The following is a 21,361-nucleotide window of genomic DNA, read 5'->3' as shown; positions in this document are numbered from 1 at the left end:
CAAAGGTACATATTTAAATTTATTGGCATTTCTGCGGAAGTTCAATTTTCGCTTTGAACTTAGCTCAAATGTTTGAGAAAATAATGGATGAGATACTTAATTACATATGTCATTCCCAAGTCAAGGTGTGCTTGGAATCGTGCCGAGGACTGAATGGTGCAGGGAATTAAAACATGTACATCGCGAACGGAGTTTCCCTCTCGAATACCTGGCCGCCTTCGAGAGTAACTGTGGCCTTACCGCGGTAAGGGGCGCTGCCGCGGGGACCCCATTACTTCCCCTAAATACTCCTGGGTTGTGGAGCTTGACGTAGTCATAGATGTTCATAGATGAAAATGAACACACAACAAAATGAAAAAAACAAAAAATTCGTGCCGCGCTGCGACACAATACCACCCTCCGAGGAGGATACCCTGCGGGCCTCCAGCCAGGATACGGCTGAGTCAGCAAAGAGTAAGGGAAGTACCAGCCATAGCACACCCTTACCAAGCAAGCAACAACAACAACAAAAAGTTCTACCACAAGCATCGAAAAAGGCGGCAGACGGCACTCAGAGAGAGAGTCAGGTCGCGAGAAAACACAAATCCGAGGGTGCTCTCATGAAGTCTCGCTACACGAAGGCGAGGTTCATTCTAAGCAAGGTTGCCAAAAATGAACTCGCTGGAGCGACTGACGAGCGCGACGCGGCCGACAAATTAAAATACCAGCAGGTGGTTAAGGAGTACGAAGACTTCTTATCCAAAAAACCTAAAGAAGACGACAAGAAAAAAGGCGATGCGTTGAAGAGAAACAGGTCACAAGACGTGATCGATCAGGCACCGAAGAGACCTAAGGTGTCCACCAGCATCGAAGAAACGAAGCAACGACCGTTCAGTGAGGTGGTTAAGGATAACCTCCTCTATGCACTAATCGATGAAACCACAAACAGTGGCAAAGTGGTCCTGCAGAAGTCGGGGCAAGTGGAGGCCAAACTGTCCAAGCTCGTGCTAGACAAGCATGTGGTTGGAGCACAGGGCGGAACTCTCCCTTCCTTCGATTCTGCAGGAGTACTTCGCGGCTGCAGGGTTATCAAGTGCGACGACGACTGGTCAAGGGTTGTCCTAGAAAGGTGTGTTGCTGAGATCAGCAGCACACTGGAAGGCTTAAAACTTAAGCTAATTCCGGCCAAGGACATCCCTTGCCCTCCTCGCGCTCGCATTTGGGTACCAGTGATGGACTTGAGCGGTGCAGAAGGGCTGAAATACCTCAAGTCACACAACCCTGCGGTGCCGATGGACGACTGGGCAATCGTGAAGGCAGAAAAACCGCAAAAGAGCAGCATGTCATTCGTTCTGCAGATCAACGATGAGTGCCTGCCAATACTAAAACAACAAGATAACAAAATGCGGTTTGGTCTAAGAAAGGCCAAACTGAAAATTTTCAAAGCAGACGGCAATGAAAATGAGGAAGACCCAGATGAGGTTGACAACAACATACAGCTAGAAGGGCTAGAAAAGCTGGACCTAGCTGAAGACGACAATTAATCCGATGCCTAGAGCCATACAGGTGAATCTGCAGCACTCGAAGTGTGCTACAGAGAACTTGGATGTCTTCCCCAGGGAAGGGGACATCGACATCGGTTTCATACAGGAGCCCTGGGTCAGAGACAACGAGATTAAGGGGTTCCAAAACAACAAGAGCATCAACATTTTCTACAACAAAGCAGACGGTAAGCCACGGTCATGCATAATCACCAAAAAACACCTAAAAGCTTTTCTGTGTTCTAATTTTAGTACTCCTGATTTTACGGTGGTGAAAGTGGAGCTGCAGAAATCGGCGATATACCTGGCATCGGTGTATATGCCACATGAGAAACCGGCGCCGCCAGACGAAATGGCTCGATTCCTGTCAACATTAAACAGCACAGACAAACTATTGATGGGCTGTGACGCAAACGCTAGAAATGAGCTCTGGGGCAGTTCAGAGACGAATGAAAGAGGTGAGTCACTTTTTGAATTCCTATTAAACACCAACCTAGACGTATGTAATGTAGGGACCACCCCAACCTTCACTTTTCCGAGCTCGGCAAACTTTCCAGGCTGGGAAGAGGTCTTAGACGTTACCCTATGCACAAACAATAATTCCCAAATAGTCACAAATTGGAGAGTATCCAACAAGAGATCCTTCTCGGACCACAGCTGGATCCTCTTCGATATTGATCTTAAGCTTGAGAAACCTTTCCCATATAGAAATCTTAGAAGAACAAACTGGCACACATTCCGTAGAGTTACCCAGTCTAAACTTCAACACTTAAACAGAACCATAACGTCAAGGGAAGACCTAGATGAGAAAGTAAGAGCTTTCGAAACTTCGTTGACGAAAGGACTTGAAGCTTCATGCCCTGCCACATATGGCAAAACAACCTATCCTACCTGGTGGAAAGAAGATCTAAGTCAACTCAGGAAAATGACAAAGAAATCTTCAACATCTGCTACAAACACAAATACTTCAAACCCTACAAAGACTGCCTTAGGGAATACAAGAAAGCAATCAAAGAGGCTCGGACAGAGGCTTGGAGAGATTTTTGTAGTTCCATAGAAGCAACCAAAGATACGGCCAGACTAGGCAAGCTTTTATCCAAGGAACATTCCTGCCCTTCCTTCTTGAAGAAAGATACCGGAGAGTGGAAAAAATCATCGGCCGACACACTAGAACATCTTGTAAATACACACTTCCCAGGCAACACAGAATATATTGAGAACAATCCTGACAGTGTTCAAACATCCAAAATATCACCCATTATAATCAACCACATCATATCCCAAGATAGAATATTATGGGCGATAAAAAACTTTAAACCATATAAGGCAGCCGGTCCAGATGGGATATTCCCAGCCATGCTGTGGAACACTCGAGAAACGACGATTCCTTGGCTGGAGGTCTTTTTCAGGAGAAACCTTATGCTGGGGCACATACCAAAAAGCTGGAGGAGGGTTAAGGTAATCTTTATCCCTAAAGCTGGTAGACGCGGTCATGATACAGCGAAAGATTTTAGACCCATCAGCCTATCCTCTTTCATCCTCAAAACTCTCGAGCGATTGTTGGATGTATATCTCTGGGAAAAGATTACAGACTCAACGATTTCACCATCTCAACATGCCTATCTCAAAGGAAAATCCACAGAGACAGCTCTTCATGAGGTTGTAAGTGAGATTGAGAGGAGCATAGAATACAAGCAATACTCACTAGTCGTTTTTCTCGACATAGAGGGGGCCTTCAACAATGTTACCACAAGATCTATAATTGAGGCTCTTAACATGTTAGGCATAGACATAGGTCTCAACGAATGGATAGAGAACATGCTCAAAACTAGAATAATCATCGGTGAGGTAGGCAGCAGCACGATAAAACGCTCTGTCAACAGGGGAACCCCTCAGGGAGGAGTCTTATCCCCTCTGCTATGGTTACTAGTCGCCAACAACATCCTCACCAAATTTAACCAAAAGGGAATTAAAGTGGTGGCGTACGCGGACGACATAGTGCTTATGGTTTCAGGAATGTTTCCAACCACAATCAGTGAGATTATGGAAGGAGCTCTGGTATTACTCAGCAATTGGGCCACGGACTGTGGTTTAAGTGTAAACCCGAGTAAAACTGAACTGATGCTATTCACCAAGAAAACCAAGGTGACAAACTTTAATCTCCCAAAACTAAACGGCGTTTGCCTCACGCTAACCAAACAGGCAAAATACCTAGCGGTTATCCTGGACCCCAAACTCAGCTGGAAGTCCCACGTAGAGTACAGGGTAAAGAAAGCGAATATAGCACTTTACACGTGTAAGAGAATGTTGGGGAAAAAATGGGGTCTCCAAGCAAAATTATCCAACTGGTCCTACACAGCCATTGTAAGGCCAATACTAACATATGCGGCACTAGTTTGGTGGCCTGCAACAGAAAGGAAATACAACAAAACTAAGCTGAACAAGATACAAAAAACAGCGTGTATCTTAACTACAGAAGCGCTTAGCACCAGTCCGACTGAAGCGCTCAATGTACTAACACATCTATTGCCATTAGATTTACACATTAAAACAATAGCTACTTGCAGCGCGGTGAGACTCAGAGACATAGAAAGCTGGACAACAAGGCCGTACGGTCACAGCAAGATCCTCCTACTGATCCTCCGCTGCTCAAAAACGGATCAGACTACACAGTCCCCGACCTCAACTTCAAGAAAGGCTTTACGGTACGTTTTCCGCCGAGAGCCGAGTGGAGCAAAAGAGAGGTGATTGGAAGACACGATATCGAAATTTATACCGATGGTTCTAAGATGAACTGTGGTGTGGGAGCTGGCTTCCATTCGGAGCCACTCAACCTATCTCAATCAATTCATCTTCCTGATTATGCCACCGTGTTCCAGGCAGAACTTTTAGCGATCAGAGAAGCATGCAAATCCCTAGAACTCTACAAGGTAGTTGGTGCAAGAGTAGCTATCTTCTCAGACAGTCAAGCAGCTATTAAGGCCTTAGACTCCAACTACATTTCATCCAAACTGGTCCTACAGTGTAGAGAGGAGCTGAAACTGTTCAGCCATTGGCTTGAAATTACCCTGATATGGGTTCCCGGTCATAGGAACATACGAGGCAATGAGATAGCGGATGAGCTAGCAAGAAAGGGCTCAACACTAGACATAGCAGAGGCGGTGGCAGTTTCCACCCCACTGAACACACTAAAGCATCTATTGCTTCACACTATCATGGTTTAGCCGAAAGAAGATGGAAGCAAATACCTACATGTATCACAACAAAAAACACATGGCCGTCATATAAAATGCAAAGGACGAATGACCTGTTAGGATGTTCTCGGCCAAACATTTCACGTATCACTGCAACCCTTACAGGACATTGGAAAGTAGGGGATCATGCAGCTAGACTCAATCTACCCTTCAATCCTATCTGTAGAAGCTGTCAAGCGAAAGGGGCGAAGGAAAGTCTGTTCCACTATTTATGTGAATGTCCGGGACTAGCCAGGGCACGACTCCGATCCTTCGGTAAGCCTTTCCTACAGCAAATTAAGGAGATCTCAGTCATCGAGATTAAGGATTTGCTCCTATACTTGGACCTCACTGAATGGATCTGACTTGGAAACAACAAAAACAAAAACAAAAAAAAAAATAAAAAAATAAAAAAAAACATCTCATCATTTCACGAGATAGTGGTAGTAAAACGGTGCTGGTCACTAATTAGGAGCATTTCAGCTAAGAAATGTTCAACCACCTCAACAACAACAACAACATTACATATGTACATATGTATGTATGTATATATTTTTATAATGATACATACATACATATGTATGCGTGCTTACAATATACATATACATGTACAAAAATCATAACCTACACCAGGAAAAATACATACAATGTGCATATATTATTCTGAAAACCTAAAGTGAAATGTGGTGCATACAATCTTGACAAGATTATGGTAAGCTTTCTCTCTGAACTGCTTGATTTACTCTGACGAAATGTTCTGCAGATGTACATATACCAACTCCGAAAGGGAAATGCTTTTTGCAAAGAGCTTTTGGCAATCAAAGGTGATTTGCTCAAAATTCGAGCGAAATGATCTAGCGAACGATGCCGCTGTGCTCATACAACTCCATCGCCTGTTGCAATATGTGCCATCGTTTCCTTGTAACAAATCAGCTCCCTTTTGAGTAAAAGTGGAGAAAAAGTAAAATTATAAAACACAGCAGCTAACCGATTTAGTTCTGCAGTTTAGAGATGTCGCATTATAAACAATTATTTGATCTGAAACGCAGTTGGTAACAAAAAGTTCGTACGGATCTTTCCCCTTTCCGCTAAAGTTAGTGGTATTGTTCAACCTAATTTCACACCGCCATATTATTAATTTTGTAATTAATTTTTATTGAAGTCGACTCCTTATCGTGCTTACGACGAAGAGTACTTTTTACATGATAGTAAATTAAAGATATGTTTTCCATATAAATTGATTCCCCCTAATGCTCATCGTTGTATGTGCTTACAATCCGCCTATACCAAACGGGCAAACATTAGCTTGGGTGAAACTTTCTTGCGCACTTACCTTAACTCGTCCAAGTTTTTCGATTTCGCTGACCCCAGTAAATTTGTCTACTTGAAATTAATTTGGCACAATTTAACCATCTAATTGCCTTTTTAATGATCTTTCATTACACCTGTTTTGGAGGATCAAAATGTAATACTTAAAATGTGTCGTTAAATTCTACTATGAGGACTGAAATTATATTTAAAGCGTTTTATTCGTAATATTTTTGATAAACAGCTCGCATTTTCACCCAAAATTGCAAAACTTTAACCCCCCGTAAAAAGAGATTCAGACCCTCTGGAGTAATACTCGTCTTGTCTTCACATACATAAAAATATTCGTATATGCATGCCTACATATTGATTTATGTGGATATCTACATACATATATGAATTTGTTCAAATCTTGTTTTTAATGGAAAGCTCAAACTGGATGCTGCTGTTCATTTACTTTGTCACAATTCGCTGATAAGAACTCAATTCGAGTTGTGCCGCTCAGACTAGATTTTTCTTTTTCAACACAATAGTGTCTGCTTTTATAATTTATGTACATACATATGTTTGTATTTACCTACATATATATGCAGATACATTTCTATTTTGGCAATCTCTGATTTGAGTGAAAAAGTCCATATTGAGCCCACCTTTATTTGTGCACGAAAAAATGTGTATTCGAAGATAAAACCATCATTTATTTATATAAAATATTTTCAATTTGCATATATGTATGTATATGTGTGTGTGTGTGCGTGTATAATTTAGATATACAGTAGAATTCCGATTATCCGGATTCCAATTATCCGGACATTCGATTATCCGGATTTTTTTCGTCAAAAAAAAAAAAATTGTTTTTTATAATTTTTTTATGTTTTAACATTTTTTAAAGTTAAATTTTTATGTAGTTTTAATTTTGTTAAAGGGCTTCGGAGATAAATTTTAATTGTCACTTGCACCAATGTTATAAAATAAATTACATATTTCTAAAAATATTTTTTCATTTAATAATAAATACATAATATTGATGAAAAGTAAACTTGAATTTCTAGACTATAATTTATTATTAATATTTTTTATATTATCTAAATTTTGAATGTGTAGAATGTGTAGAAACTATAGCATTTGCAAGTGCGTTTTTCGTCGAGTTTAAGAACGTTATCCCCTCCTCTGTAGATTTCACTTGACCGAGACGCATGCGGATACCGCGTTCTTCGGCGTGTACAAACTTGTATGCAAACAGCGGTTAAATTTTCGTCGCGTTTTCCAATCTTTATATATTTTTTATGTCTAAGTGATTTGTTTTAGTGTTTCGCGTACAGTTTTTGCGTAAAATGTCTTCTAAAAGAAAACGTGTTGTGCTTTCAATCACAGATAAAGTGAAAATAATTGAACAATTAAACAAAGGAGTGTCTAATAAATTTTTGGCTGAAACTTATAATGTAGGAACATCGACTATTTCGGATTTAAAGAAAAACAGTTCTGCAATTTTAAAATTTGCTTCTAATTTGCAATTTGAGGATGGAAGTCCATTTAGAAAAAATATGAAAACTGCTGAAAATAAAGAACTTGAACAGGCAATGTTTAAATGGTTTTTACAGCAGCGTTCAATTGGAAATCCTCTTTCTGGACCTATTCTTTGTGAAAAAGCAAAAATTTTTGCTGAGAAGATGGATAATTTGTCCGAATTTAAAGCGAGTGACGGTTGGCTGCGTAATTTTAAGGCTCGGCACGGCATTCGAGAGCTCGATTTGTGTGGAGAAAAGCTTTCTGCCGATAATACTGCAGCAGAAAAGTTTATTGAGGAATTTAAAACGAAAATTGAACATTACGATCCTGAATTTGTTTTTAATGCGGATGAAACAGGCCTCAATTGGAAGGCACTACCTCGTAAAACTTTAGCTTCAAAGAGAGAAACAAGTGCTCCTGGTCACAAAGTTAGCAAAGATCGCGTGACAGTTCTTACTTGTGCCAATTCAACAGGCAATCATCGGCTTCCATTACTCTTAATTGGCAAATCCAAAAACCCAAGAGCTTTTAAAAACGTTAAAAAGCTTCCAGTTGTTTATAAAAACCAAAATAAAGCATGGATGACTTCTGCATTGTTTACGAAATGGTTTGATGACGTTTTTATTCCAGATGTTAAAAAGTATCAAAAGAAAATAAATAAAAAGGGGAATGTATTGCTTTTGCTAGACAATGCACCTACTCATCCTTCAGAAAGTTTACTTGAGAGAGAAAATGGTCGTTTCAAAGCTCTTTTTCTGCCACCTAATGTGACCAGTTTGCTGCAACCTATGGATCAAGGCATCATTGAATGCATGAAACGACTTTACAAAAAACAACTGCTTCGTAAGCTACTGTTAGCCGATGAAAATGAAGAAGGTACTCTAATATATCATAAAAACATTAACATAAAAGATTGCTGCTACATGGTAGCTGATGTATGGACTTCCGTAAAGGCGATAACTTTGAAGAGGGCTTGGAATAAAATAAATGGAATTTCAACACAACAGCAAATACAGGAAGAAAAAGAAAATGCAGAATTGAAGAACAACGAGGAAAGTGATAAAGATACTGATTCAATGTCTACGGAAAGCCTGCAGAATATGATTACAAAAGTTCCAGGCTGTTCCGAGTGCAATGTAGAGGATATCGAAGATTGGTTACATTCTGATTCAATAGATCCTGGGTTCCAATTATTGAGTGACGATGAAATTATTCAGAGTACAAAAGAAGAATCATACCCAGTGGACACAGAAGATGACAATGATTCTACATTTGAATTAGAAGCTGGACCTTCTGCAAGTGAGGCGTTTGCTTGTTTTGAGACTGCCTTAAATTGGATGGAACGACAATCTGAATGCGACCATGTAGACCTTCTTGTCGTCAAGCGCTTGAAAGATCTAGCTGCTAAAAAGCGAGTTTCTTCATTAAAACAGCGTACATTGACAGAAATGTTTAAATAAAATTATTTTCTTTAATATCTAAAGTTAAATGAAGTAAAGTGAGTAAGTTCTTTTATTCTATTAAGTTATGATTAAGTAAAGCGAGTTTGTTCATTAATACACTTACATTGACAAAAATGTTAAAATTAAATTATTTTTTCAATAAAGTTACATATTTAATCTTAATTGCTTCATTGCTTAATAAGTAAAGTGATTTTAATGTTCTTATTAATGCTTTATTTCCCTATATATATAGCTTTTTTGGTCAAATCCGATTATCCGGATCGAGTCTGGTCCCAATTGATCCGGATAATTGGAATTCTACTGTACCAATGTGTTTGCAAATATCACTGCCGCTTATGCCTCTGCTGGTGCCGGTGGTGATACTAATGAGTTTGCCCAAAAGAGAACAGGTTACGGCTGATCGCTTCATGCTCTATACGTGTCCACTAAGTTTGCATGAGACTTAGCTATTTCTTCTGCCATACCCACCTCATTTGCTATCTAATTATAGAAAATCAAATCTAAAAAAATGTATAAGTATAAGTGGCCTATATTTTTTGTGGAATAAAATCTGATGATAAATATTTTTTTGGTTCCGTTTTTTTATTATTAACTCTTAATTGTATTGTAATGAATTACTTGCGGTGTGAGTAGTTGTTTGGCTAAACGAGCTCCTTTTGCATAGGTTTTTTTATACTGGTTTTCTTATCACGAAAATGTACTCTTTGTACATCGAACTCAAATTCATATGCACTGGCGACTGCCGTAAAAAAAATTTTTTGCGAGTAAAACCAATCAATCTTTTATTATGTTCGGTTTGCCGGATTCCAAATACTCGACCAAACGCGTTGACTGCATTTGACTGTAGAGGATAAAGGGTGTGTCGCCACTGCAAAGCGCGATATTTTCGATGTTTCGAATTAAATATCCAAGAAAAAAAGAAAATAACAAAGAAGTTATATTTTTCTTAAATATTGATTTATTATTATTTAACCAAAACTATATCAATTAACGCAAACGGCAGAACAGCTTGGAAAAAACTTGTTACCTTAACGGAACAATAGGAACCCATATAAGGATAAAATTGAATTTAAATCTACAATATGTGGTGCATTATTACAATTTTTATTACATCATTTTTATAATTTTTTGATTTTTGTATAACATTTGAAAGTTAGATTTGGGGGATTTGGATGCTCTTGCAGCAAAGGAGCGATGATGCCTATAATTCTTATATTCTAAGGTGTAGTTAATCCCGTAATAATATGAAATTCCCACAGCAATAAACAATATTGCAGATATAAATTATTACGAATTTCAATTTATACTTAAGTACATACATATGTACATAGAAGCACCAACCTCTGGTGCTACTGTAGAATTCGCATATAGCAAAAAGTATTTGTATGTTCACGTTATCGGTGCATGTGCATTATTAATTCCAGTCTTTTCCAGCTCAACGCTTATAACAAAAGGAGGAGATAACGGAATTATTTTAGTGCGATGTGAGTACATACATATCGCATATATTCTTTAAAAGAGGCGCAACTTGAAATATTTTGTGCGCCAGGAAGCGTATAACAAAAATTTCATCTCATTGCCAAACAGTTTAGGTTGAGGAGAAATATAACTACTTTTGGTTTCATATTTTTCCTACTAACGGAAATGTGCAGTATGAGTAGTAAAGGTGCAAAACCTCATTTTAAAAATTGATATTAAATTTTGAGTTGTGACACTTTCGACGAATATTTGCGATACTCGCACACATTTTGGAAATATTACTTGCTCATATCTCAACAGGGATCCACCCAATCGAACTTTCCAAAGGAATTAGAGTTTATATCTGTTTTTGTGTTACACAACAGCTTTTCAGTCTGAAGTAGTCATACAAATATTTTTGTGTATTAAAAAAGGTAAGTACGAGTTTAGTGAAATTAAAATAGCCGCCAGTAGCTAGAAATCATAAGAAATGTATTTTATTTGCTTCAGAACCACCTTCTAGTCTCTCAAAATTTCTTGCTATGCGAAAAGCAAAATAAAAAAACGGCGAACGTTGTCTGCCTATATACATATACATATATGCATATACATAAGTGCATACTACTTACATACATACATACATACATATGCAAGCTCAAAAAATCCCAAAGTAATTTATATATTTGTGGATTTATTTAGTAGGAGCCGCATTGTTAACTAAAATAATCTTTATTTGCACATAAACTTACAAATATATACTGGTAGCAAATAAGTACTAGCAGAACTGTATATTTTCTCATCGGTTGCATTAAGCTCAATATGCACTGAAAACTGTGAAGTCGTATAAAAACTCTTTACATCATATAGATATACCTATACATATGTAAATATATGCATATACTTATAAGTTCACACCAGAGATCTGTTGCAATGCCTGTACGATGCATTTTCTTATGCAGAGTTTACACGCTCCAATATGATATAGAACGCGTTGTCCAATTTTATTATTCTCATTTTGGTGGTATTGAACATTTCGAAAAATGCACGAATCAAGAGAAATTTGTTTTAGTTTTATTTACTTTTTTATTCACTTTTTTTGTAATTTTTTTCAGTGGGAATAGTTATTTATTTTATTAACTGTTTATTTTATTTTTTGTCTCTTTTTAACTTCTTCTTAATAAATTTCTTAAAATTTTTTTTTTCTGTGTAAATAAGTAAAAAGGAAAATGTAAACAAAGTTGGTTTTACGATCTGCGTATATACGTTCCAACTCATTGAACACCCGCTAACTCCGCCTACCAAAAATTAAAACATTTAATTTTCATGCAACCGTTGCACTAACTTGGAAATCGGCTGGGCAACCACACTATATGTACATAATACAACCGTTCATCCAACATGCCCATGTTGATGCAACAGTTGGAGCGTGGGTCCTTTGCATTATACACCGCAAAAACAATTTTTTGCTGTATGACTCATGACATGACGGTATGCATACATATATAATTGGCGACTGCACCCTTTATTGGGTGTTTGGCCGAGCTCCTTCCTCCGCACTCAATAATACTCAGGATAAAAATCCACGACCATGCGATCATTCCAAACCAAATGTTCGAGTTTTCGATCAAAGCGGTGTTTTTCTTATTGCATTTGTTTTTGGCCGCTTGACCCTGCCCACTTTGGTGAGCGGTTTAATTAGTGGTCGTTTGGAACACCGCAAGCATTTAATAAAAAAAAAATTGGTTCTGAGCAATTTCCGTAGGAAAATTGGGAAATTGGAAACATTTCTGATTGTTGTTATTGGCATTTGAGTTTGAGTATACAAATGCGGGGTTTGCGGTATTGAGATGTTTATAGAACTGGTATGCATAACCACCGCAAGCAAGAACACTACTAGAAGATGAGATGCGTTGGGCACCATTATAGCATAGATTGCCATGCCTAACGCATTATTTTTAAGCATACATAGGTAGGTTGGTAGGTAAACTGGTTGAAGTATCAGACTGTCACTCGCCAAGCAGCACTGAAGCGCCGTTTTGATACCATTATGATACCTAAAACAGGCAGATATCTAGCCAGTCAGAGCTGTTGATGGAATGGACATGATTGATGGAATTTAGGTTAGCGCACTGCCCCAGACTGTCGAAGAAAGGAGCACCCAGTGACGTTATTCGTCTGGCTGGTATCTGGCGGTATAAAACCTACTCATCAAACCCCCTCTCCCTCTGAAACCAACCCGTCGAAACAGCATGTTTCCTGGGCCTACCTTTAGGTGATTCAGACGAAGTCGACCGGTGATATACACTGTTAAAACAACAACAACAACATAAAACGGCGACTATATGTATATATTTGTCTTGTTTATGTAGCATTTCGACTGTAATGGTGAAAACTGAAATAATTTACTTACGGGCAAATGTTTACTAATTTAGCGATTTAGCGGCGGTTTAACGGCTAAAAACCTCTCATTTTTCTCTATTAGGCCTACCTACTGCACCAGATACACAATAAATATAAAAACATATGAAAATATACTTATAAATAAATTCTATACTACTTGATTGAGCGTCAGTTGGACTATTTATGAGACAATACCATTGTAAAACATACAATACTACATACATATGTACATATGAGTCTCTAGAAAGCTAGTGCTCGGCAGGCGAAGATATAGCAAATATTCTTATTCAGAAATTATTCAGCTGAGCGAAAAATATGTACATATGTATTACCCGATTTACACACGGAGACATCTGGAAGGGAGACACTGGAAATTCTCTTTTCATGTCTCATTCGCGGCCACACGGGCAAAATTGTTTTCGGCAACATTTTGACATTTAATGCTTTAGCATCGTCAGGTTCGGATATATTTTCGCACGCGCTTACATGTAAAGCGGAAAACGTTCGTCAACAATTTCTTAAATATATGAATGAAAAATGCAAACTGGCTAAATAATAAATAATTTGTTGTTTTTTTATTTAAATATATTTATAAATTATTGTACTTGAATAAAAAAAATTAAATTAAAAATACTTCATACATAAATAATTAACTTCAAATTAACTTGAGTATCTAGAAATGCGGGTAAAATTAGAATTCAACATAAAAATGCCCCATAATATATTTTAAATTATACCTACTTTACTAGCAAAAATAATCGTGCATTTCCCAAGCAGTGTTCGGATGTTTGTCATCTTTGTTATCTTCCGTTTGCTTGAAAACCAACACATTACTCAGAACCTTCTCCCACAAAAGAAGAAAACAAATGAAGCAACTGTCAAAAATTGCTTTAAGATTGGAAATACGAATAAGAAGCACAAAGCGTGTCGCCAGTACAGGAGATAAATTCCCTTCTCTCTTCCGCGGCCGTCCTTCACCACCGAACAAAATGTTTCCCTTCCAGTTGTCTCCTCGTGTAAATGGGCACTAAGTATGCAGATCTCGCTATATAGATTATATAGATTTTGGAGAGCTTACAATTCAAAAATAAAGCTTCATTAATAAAATGAAATATATGTATGTATGCATTAATTTGTTTTGCATATATGCATGTATGTATGTACATAGTGTGAATGCTAGCGAGTTGAAAACATGTGAATCGTGCATGCAAATATTTATGGGTATAATTGGATGGATCTCTTGCTGGCGTAGCCATAAAAATATTTAAAATAGATAATTAAGAATTATCAACAGTAATTGGTGGTATTAATGCTTGCATGTGCATGTCTTGTATGTGTGGATATGAAACCCACAATGACACTCACTTATTAACGGAATGGCTTTCCAAGCAGACTATCTTATCACAACATATTACATACTCGTCCATAATTAAGTACTTTGTTGATGCAAACTTCAGCTACGTATCTCTCAAGCAGCTGATTCATGAACACCCCGCAAAGAGGCGAGTCACGAGCACCGTTTAACTTATCATTAAAATACCATAACGCAAATGGGCGGGGGTCGGATTGGCAATCTGCTGGAACGCGTCCCTGCTTGTTTGGCGTTAATGGATTGATAAAGCTCGCATTCATTGAACAAATATTAGCAATTGAACGCATATTGTCACCAAACAGTTTATTTTAAAACGCACACTTGTACCAAAATTAGGAGCAACAAATATGTTATTGTTTCTTTTATGATTATGACTAATTTGTGAATTTACTGATAGGTACTAATTGTCACATACTTACATATGAATATATATACACTCATATTAGCTATACAGATGTCCATATACATATATGTATACCCATCCATGTAAATATATTTGCATGTTTGTAAACTTTATACTTTTATATTATTTATCAGGAGTAACAATTCCACGAAGCTGCATTCATAATTCAGAATTGAAGTTAAAGAAAGCGATTTGGTTCTTTTCAGTTTTGGCCATTTATTCCACTAGAACCCGCTGATATACATATAAGTACATACATACATTCTTGTACATTTATTAACGAATTATTAAGCTATGAAACAACTAGTTGGACAAGTTTCAATTAAGCTCAAAATTGGCTCGCTTTAATTATTTCAACTATTTCCAATGACAAGAATAAGGGGAAATGTGTAGCGTATATTGGGAAATCATATGGCTTTAGCTATGAACGAACATAAGAATTTCAAGGGCTTAGTAGTTAATTGGTTCTGTGCAGTAACAATCAATCAGAAACGATGTACGCCATCTTAATGGGAGTTTTGTGGTTTGTGTGTACTGTGAAAGTGAGTGCGGCGTAGTCGAATGAGTTAGTGCGTGACGAACATTCGAAAATGCGCAGAGTCCAAACCACGAGCACGAAACTCCCATTTTTAGGAAGAGAATATTTCTGTAACGAAGAAACTTCTCATAACAAAAAACAAACCTGTCTACCATTCGGAAGCGACATAAAACTGTAGGTCTCCCCATTTATGGAAAACATCTTACTTACTTACTTACTTAGGTGGCCATAACAACCCGTTACCGAGTTATGGCCGACCTCACTAGCTCTCTCCAGGCGCCTCTGCTCCGCGCGCGCCTTCACCAATTCTGTACACCAAGCGAGCATAGGGTTTCCTCCACCTGGTCTTTCCACCGGAGCAATGGTCTTCCTCTGCGTCGGCTTCCTTGGACTTCGCCCTCGAACACCTTCTTTGCTGGAGCTTCTTCATCCATACGCACGACATGCCCTAGCCAACGCAGGCATTGGATGGCGATGCGTTGAACTACGTCAATGTCGGCGTAGAGCTCATACAGCTCGTGGTTCATTCTTGAACGGTAGTCTTCGCCAACACGCACAGGACCGAAGATCTTACGAAGAACTTTTCTCTCGAACACCCCAAGAGCGGCTGCATCGCTTTGTGACACTACCCATGCCTCTGCGCCATAAAGCAACACGGGTATGATGAGCGTCTTGTAAAGTGTCAGTTTGGTCATGCGAGAGAGGGCTCAACTACTCAATTGCTTACTTAGCCCATAGTAACACCTATTAGCAAGAGTGATTCTCCGTTTGATCTCCAGGCTGATATCGTTGTTGCTGTTAACGGCGGTGCCAAGATAAATAAATTCTGCCACAACTTCGAAAGTATAGTTGTCCGCAATGACGTGCGTTCCTACACGCCGTGTGTTCCGCGTTGTAGACAGCATATACTTTGTTTTACCCTCGTTCACCGCCAGACCCACTCGTGATGATTCCTTCTCGATAGCAGAAAACGCAGCCGCGACATCTCGCTTACAACGGCCGATAATGTCTATGTCATCGGCGTACGCAAGGAGCTGGACACATTTGTAGAAAATAGTGCCATTACGATGCACACCTGCTTTTCGGAGCACCCCTTCCATCACGAAGTTGAAGAGGTAGCATGACAGTGGATCGCCTTGTCTGAAACCTCGAACGGTACTGAATGGCTCGGAGAGGTTATTTCCTACCTTGACGGAGCTGGTTGTGTTGCTCAACGTCATTCTGCAAAGCCGTATGAGCTTTGCTGGTATACCGAACTCAGACATGGTGGCGTACAGGCAATCCCTTATCGGGCTATCGAACGCAGCTTTATAGTCGACAAAAAGATGATGGGTGTCGACTTGCTTTTCATGGGTCTTTTCCAGGATTTGGCGTAATGTGAAAATCTGGTCGATGGTGGACTTACCACTTCTGAAGCCGCACTGATAAGGCCCGATCAGTGTGTTGGCAAACGGCTTAAGTCTTCCACATAGGACGCTAGACAGGACCTTGTACGCGATGCTTAGAAGACTGATGCCCCGGTAGTTGGTGCAGATCGTCGGGTCACCCTTCTTCAGTACAGGACAAAGGACACTGAGATTACAATCGTCGGGCATGCTTTCTGCTAGCCATATTTTGCAAATGAACTGATGCATGCTCCCTATCAGCACATCGCCGCCAGTCTTGAACAATTCAGCGGGCAAGCCGTCAGCGCCAGCCGCTTTGTTATTCTTGAGCCGCTGAATGGCAACTCTGACTTCGGCATGGCTAGGTGGTGGAACGTCCAAATTATCGTCGATTGGCGGTATCGGGTCATCTTCTACTGGGTCGGAATTGTGTGCGTCATCGCCAGCAAGTAAATTGCAGAAGTGTTCCCTTCATATGCCCAGTGCGGACTGTGTATCCATAACCAGATTTCCGTTTTTATCTCTGCAGGCTGATGCTCCGGTCTTGAAACCTTGTGTCAGACGCTTGACTTGTTGATAGAATTTTCGAGCATCATTCCTGCCCCTGTACTCCTCTAGCAGCTCACGCTCACGCTTCTCCTGTTCTCGCTTCTTGCGTCTGAAGAGGCGCCTCTCTTCCGATCTCTTTTCCCTGTAGTTATCTCGCACGGCCCGCGTTGCAGCTGACTGCAGAGTTATTTTGTAAGCTGCGTTCTTCGCTGCAGTAGCTTCGCGACACTCTTCGTCGTACCATTGGTTTCGTTTAGGTGGCCGTTGGAACCCAATGGTTTTTTCAGCGGCAGCTCGCATAGAGCGGGATATATGTGCCCAAAGTCCGCCTGCGTCTGCAGGTAGAGAATCGTGGAGGAGCAACTCCGAGAGGTGAGCGGAGTAAGTTTCGGCAGTCCGTTGTGATAGCAGCTTAGCGACGTCTAGCTTTCGTTGCGTAGTGGGGCGCACGTTCTTCGCATTGCATAACCGCATGCGTATCTTGGCTGCGACAAGATAGTGGTCAGAGTCGATGTATGGGATTTAGCAATACAAGGCAACGGCCTTGACTGGGTTTAACATGGCAAACTCCAGGGACCTATCCTTGTCACTTGCTTTATTCAAGTCAACACACAGCCCCCTGGATTTGATCCTGTCTTTTCCTTGGCCATCCTGGATAGCTGCTGAGCACCCGCCGGGCAGTGAACGAATGTATGAGACGAATGTCCCCCCAGGACATTAAATTTGGGTTGTGCGCTGGGTTTGGGACCCGCCACGGAAAACAAAAACAACCGGTGAAGACCGCAATTGAACATCGACTCTGACCACTATGGAAAACATCACCACAAATAAAAGAAGAAGCTCGGCAAACACTAAAAACAAGTTGTAAGAGCCAGTTATGTTAAGGGATGTTGCAAAAGTGATTCCTAAATGTCAGTAATGAATTGTTCCTAGGAGATTGGCATTTGTCAACTAGACAGGTGCACAATTTTATACGACAGAACAACGCGTTAAAATTATTTAAACTTGTTGTCAGAATGGTCGATCTTTATATCGCAGAATCCGTGATTTTTTTGTGGAAATAATCGTCCAAATGAGTCGACAATTCAGAGGTTGGTGAGAAAATTTCAAGAAATTGGTTCTGTCCAGGATAATAAAAGGACTGGCAAACCAAACACTGGGCGTTCTGTTGAGAATATTTCTGCTGAAGCGCAAAGTGGTGCTGAACAACATCGCTATCTCGACGTTCTTAACACATTACTGACCGGCAACATTTCTGAAAATTTATCTCATGTACCCGGCCACTGTTTTGAAAGCGGATGTGGAAGTAAAACAATATAAATAAACTTTAATAAATTTAGTTATTATTCAACACTTAATATTTATTTTTCGTGTGATGAAAAGTATAACAATCACCTACGTGTAATGGCAAACAAGGCGCTGTTTATCAGAAAAAAGCGAATTTTTTCTACCACTTTACTGATTTACCACCTTGCACTACAAGATTTCCAACTGTACGCGGTGAAAACGATAAAAACGCGGAAAAAGCTGATCACGAGTTTACTCGAGACCGGTCAGCAATGTGTTAACTATTAGGCATTCATCAATCGACTGTTTCGGCAGACGTGCTGCAGGCGTGGATATTTAAATGATGCCATTTTTCATATATGATTGTTAAGAGTCGTACTTTGAATAAAAATAGTGAAACCTTAAAGAGTCTAAATTTTTACATGTTATTTCGAAGGACTCTTTATATATGTAGAGTATATGTATAAGAGTATGGAAATTAATATGTACATACTTATGCACAGATCAAGCATTTGTGCCATGACTAATGTTCACATAAACATACATACATATGTGTGTTTAAATCTGTTACAGAGCTTATTTTTCAATACTGGCGAGCATTCGATGGGAGCATTACTGGCATACTAGGTTTTAAAGTTTTCTCTATAAAAAGGGTAGATATCGCTGGGGAATATTAAATGGAATCCTTTCCAACAAGTGGGAACAATCAATGGCTCCAGTACTGATATTATAAGCAAAGGATAGACTTGAAACTGAAATATGAATTGGTCGAGCCAAGGAGCACCAAGAGATTTGGTGGCTCCTAAAACACTCAGGCCAAAAAGCTCATTGTATTTAGAGCTCTGAAAAGAGGGGAGATAAGTATCAGAGATAGAGATAGGAAAAATTAGAGACAGAGACAGAGGTAGTTTTAGTCTTGTGAGAATTTTCCAGATCCTTCGGTAAATCTGTAAATACCCTCCAGTTTTAGAGAACGAATATTACTCATTCTCACGACATCGGAGCCCAATACTCGTAGCCGTGCTCTAGCAAAGGCAGGACACTCACAGAGAAAGTGCTCGCTGCTATTCGCCTCTTCCAAGCAAGACAAGCACAATGGGTTCTCAATGAATCCAATGGTGGTCATATGCTGACCCCATGGGTTGTGTCCTATAATAATACCGACCATCAACCGAACGTCTTTCCTTCCAAGTTTTAGTAAAAAGTTTGACAGTTTTCTGTTTGGACTTGTCACAAAACACTTTGCAGTTCTGCAGCATTCTAGGCCGGACCATTGCTCTTTCTGTAGATTACCTACATAATAGTTGATCCAATTCATGATTTCTGCGGAACTGACTCCGTTTATTGGCTCTGGCCCTTGTGGGGTAACCGCTGATCCACGGTTGGCCAGTTCATCGGCAATTCCGTTTCCTTCAACACCGAAGTGTCCTGGAACCCATATAAGTACAAGCCTGTTCTGTATTGTGACAGAATTAATCTTCTTCTCGGCTACTTTCAGGATGGCAAAAATTTCCGTTTGGAAAACAATTACCATTTCTCCCATAGCATATTGATACTTATTACTATGGCTTAAGTATCATCCGGCTCCAGATCCTATTTCATTTTTGGACCCATCGATAAAGAAAATATCCATCAAACCTCAATGCAATGCATTCTGAATTGCTAGTATAGTATAGATAGACTTTGTATGAGCCTAAGGATTTCTAAGGACTTGAGACCTATAAGCATCAGACGAGCTGAATATGATGGCAGGGAACCAATAAAGTTCAGAGGCCGAAGGGCATACATATTTGATATAAGTTGTGTGCACTTACTCGATTCTATTGATAGTTGCTGACCTAAATGAGATCTAACAAATGATGAAAGGGTAACTTGTTGGTATAGGGATCAGACTACTTAGTGGCATTCCGTCTGACGAAGCCCAACATGGAGAAAGAATTTGAAGTAATAAAATGTATATGGTTATTTTTTTTTTTTTTTTTTTTTCGAACTCCATTTATTCCATACAATCTGTCATAACAATAACAATAAGTACTATTTTTACCTACAATTTAAATAAGAATAGCTTAGAGTAAGAATTCCCAGTGGAATTCGTTACTTAATAATGAGCAACATATAACATATACATATATTATACAATTTTACAACTTTTGCATTTACGTATATTACGGTTTAAATCTTTGCATTAAATCGTTAGGCTGACATTTTTTTAATCTTGAGGAGTAGCTTATCTTGGAAAGGTTATTTGCTCGATTATTCGGATGAGTGGCAAGTCGGTTGTTGTATCTCTGGCTGAGGTTGTTTATTTCTTCGAAAACTGTCGTAACTTTTAGGTCACGGTGCAATATCTCGTTTCGTACAAACCATGGCGCATTGGCACACATGCGGAGCACCTTTGACTGAAATCTTTGCATGATTTCTAGATTTGATTTTGCTGCTGAGCCCCATAATTGAACGCCATACGTCCATATCGGTTTCAGAATAGCTTTGTAGATAAGCACCTTATTGTCTAGTGTAAGTGCTGAATTGTAGCCGATTAACCAGTGTAGTGATCGCAATTTCAGTCCAAGCTGCTTTCGCTTTAAAAATATATGCGATCGCCAAGTAAGACGCCGGTCTAATAGAATACCTAAATATTTGGCATTATCTGTTTGTGGTATTGGAACGCTGTTAAGAGATACGGCAGGACATGAGCCATTTCGAAGAGTGAATGTTATCTGCGTCGATTTGCTTTCGTTAGCTTTTATGCGCCATTTTTTCATCCAGCCGCTAACACTGTTAAGGTTTTCTTGTAGGTAATCAGAAGCAATTGAGGGAAGGGTACTCCTGGCCATGACGACTGTATCATCTGCATACGTGGCTGTATATGTGTTCTTTGATAGTGGAAGATCTGCCGTGAACAAAGTGTACAAGACGGGGCCTAGAACACTTCCTTG

The 21,361-nt window shown here is 39.4% G+C and overlaps 2 protein-coding genes across 2 annotated transcripts; both read left to right on the top strand.

Moving 5' to 3' along the window:
• Positions 1–335: 335 nt before the first annotated feature.
• On the top strand, positions 336–1,523 carry LOC128864902 (uncharacterized). Its single transcript, XM_054104664.1, has one exon. It carries the CDS (start codon positions 336–338, stop codon positions 1,521–1,523), a length of 1,188 nt encoding a protein of 395 aa, XP_053960639.1.
• Positions 1,524–8,265: 6,742 nt separating this feature from the next.
• Positions 8,266–9,076, top strand: LOC128865142 (jerky protein homolog-like). Its single transcript, XM_054105171.1, has one exon. The coding sequence runs from the start codon at positions 8,359–8,361 to the stop codon at positions 9,028–9,030; it is 672 nt and encodes a 223-aa protein (XP_053961146.1). The 5' UTR covers positions 8,266–8,358; the 3' UTR covers positions 9,031–9,076.
• The last annotated feature ends 12,285 nt before the right edge of the window (positions 9,077–21,361 follow it).

The sequence above is a fragment of the Anastrepha ludens genome, chromosome 5 (genome assembly GCF_028408465.1).
Source record: "Anastrepha ludens isolate Willacy chromosome 5, idAnaLude1.1, whole genome shotgun sequence".
Classification (NCBI taxonomy): domain Eukaryota; kingdom Metazoa; phylum Arthropoda; class Insecta; order Diptera; family Tephritidae; genus Anastrepha; species Anastrepha ludens.
The sequence above is the reverse complement of the archived record's forward strand: the minus strand, read 5'-3'. Positions and strand labels throughout refer to the sequence as shown.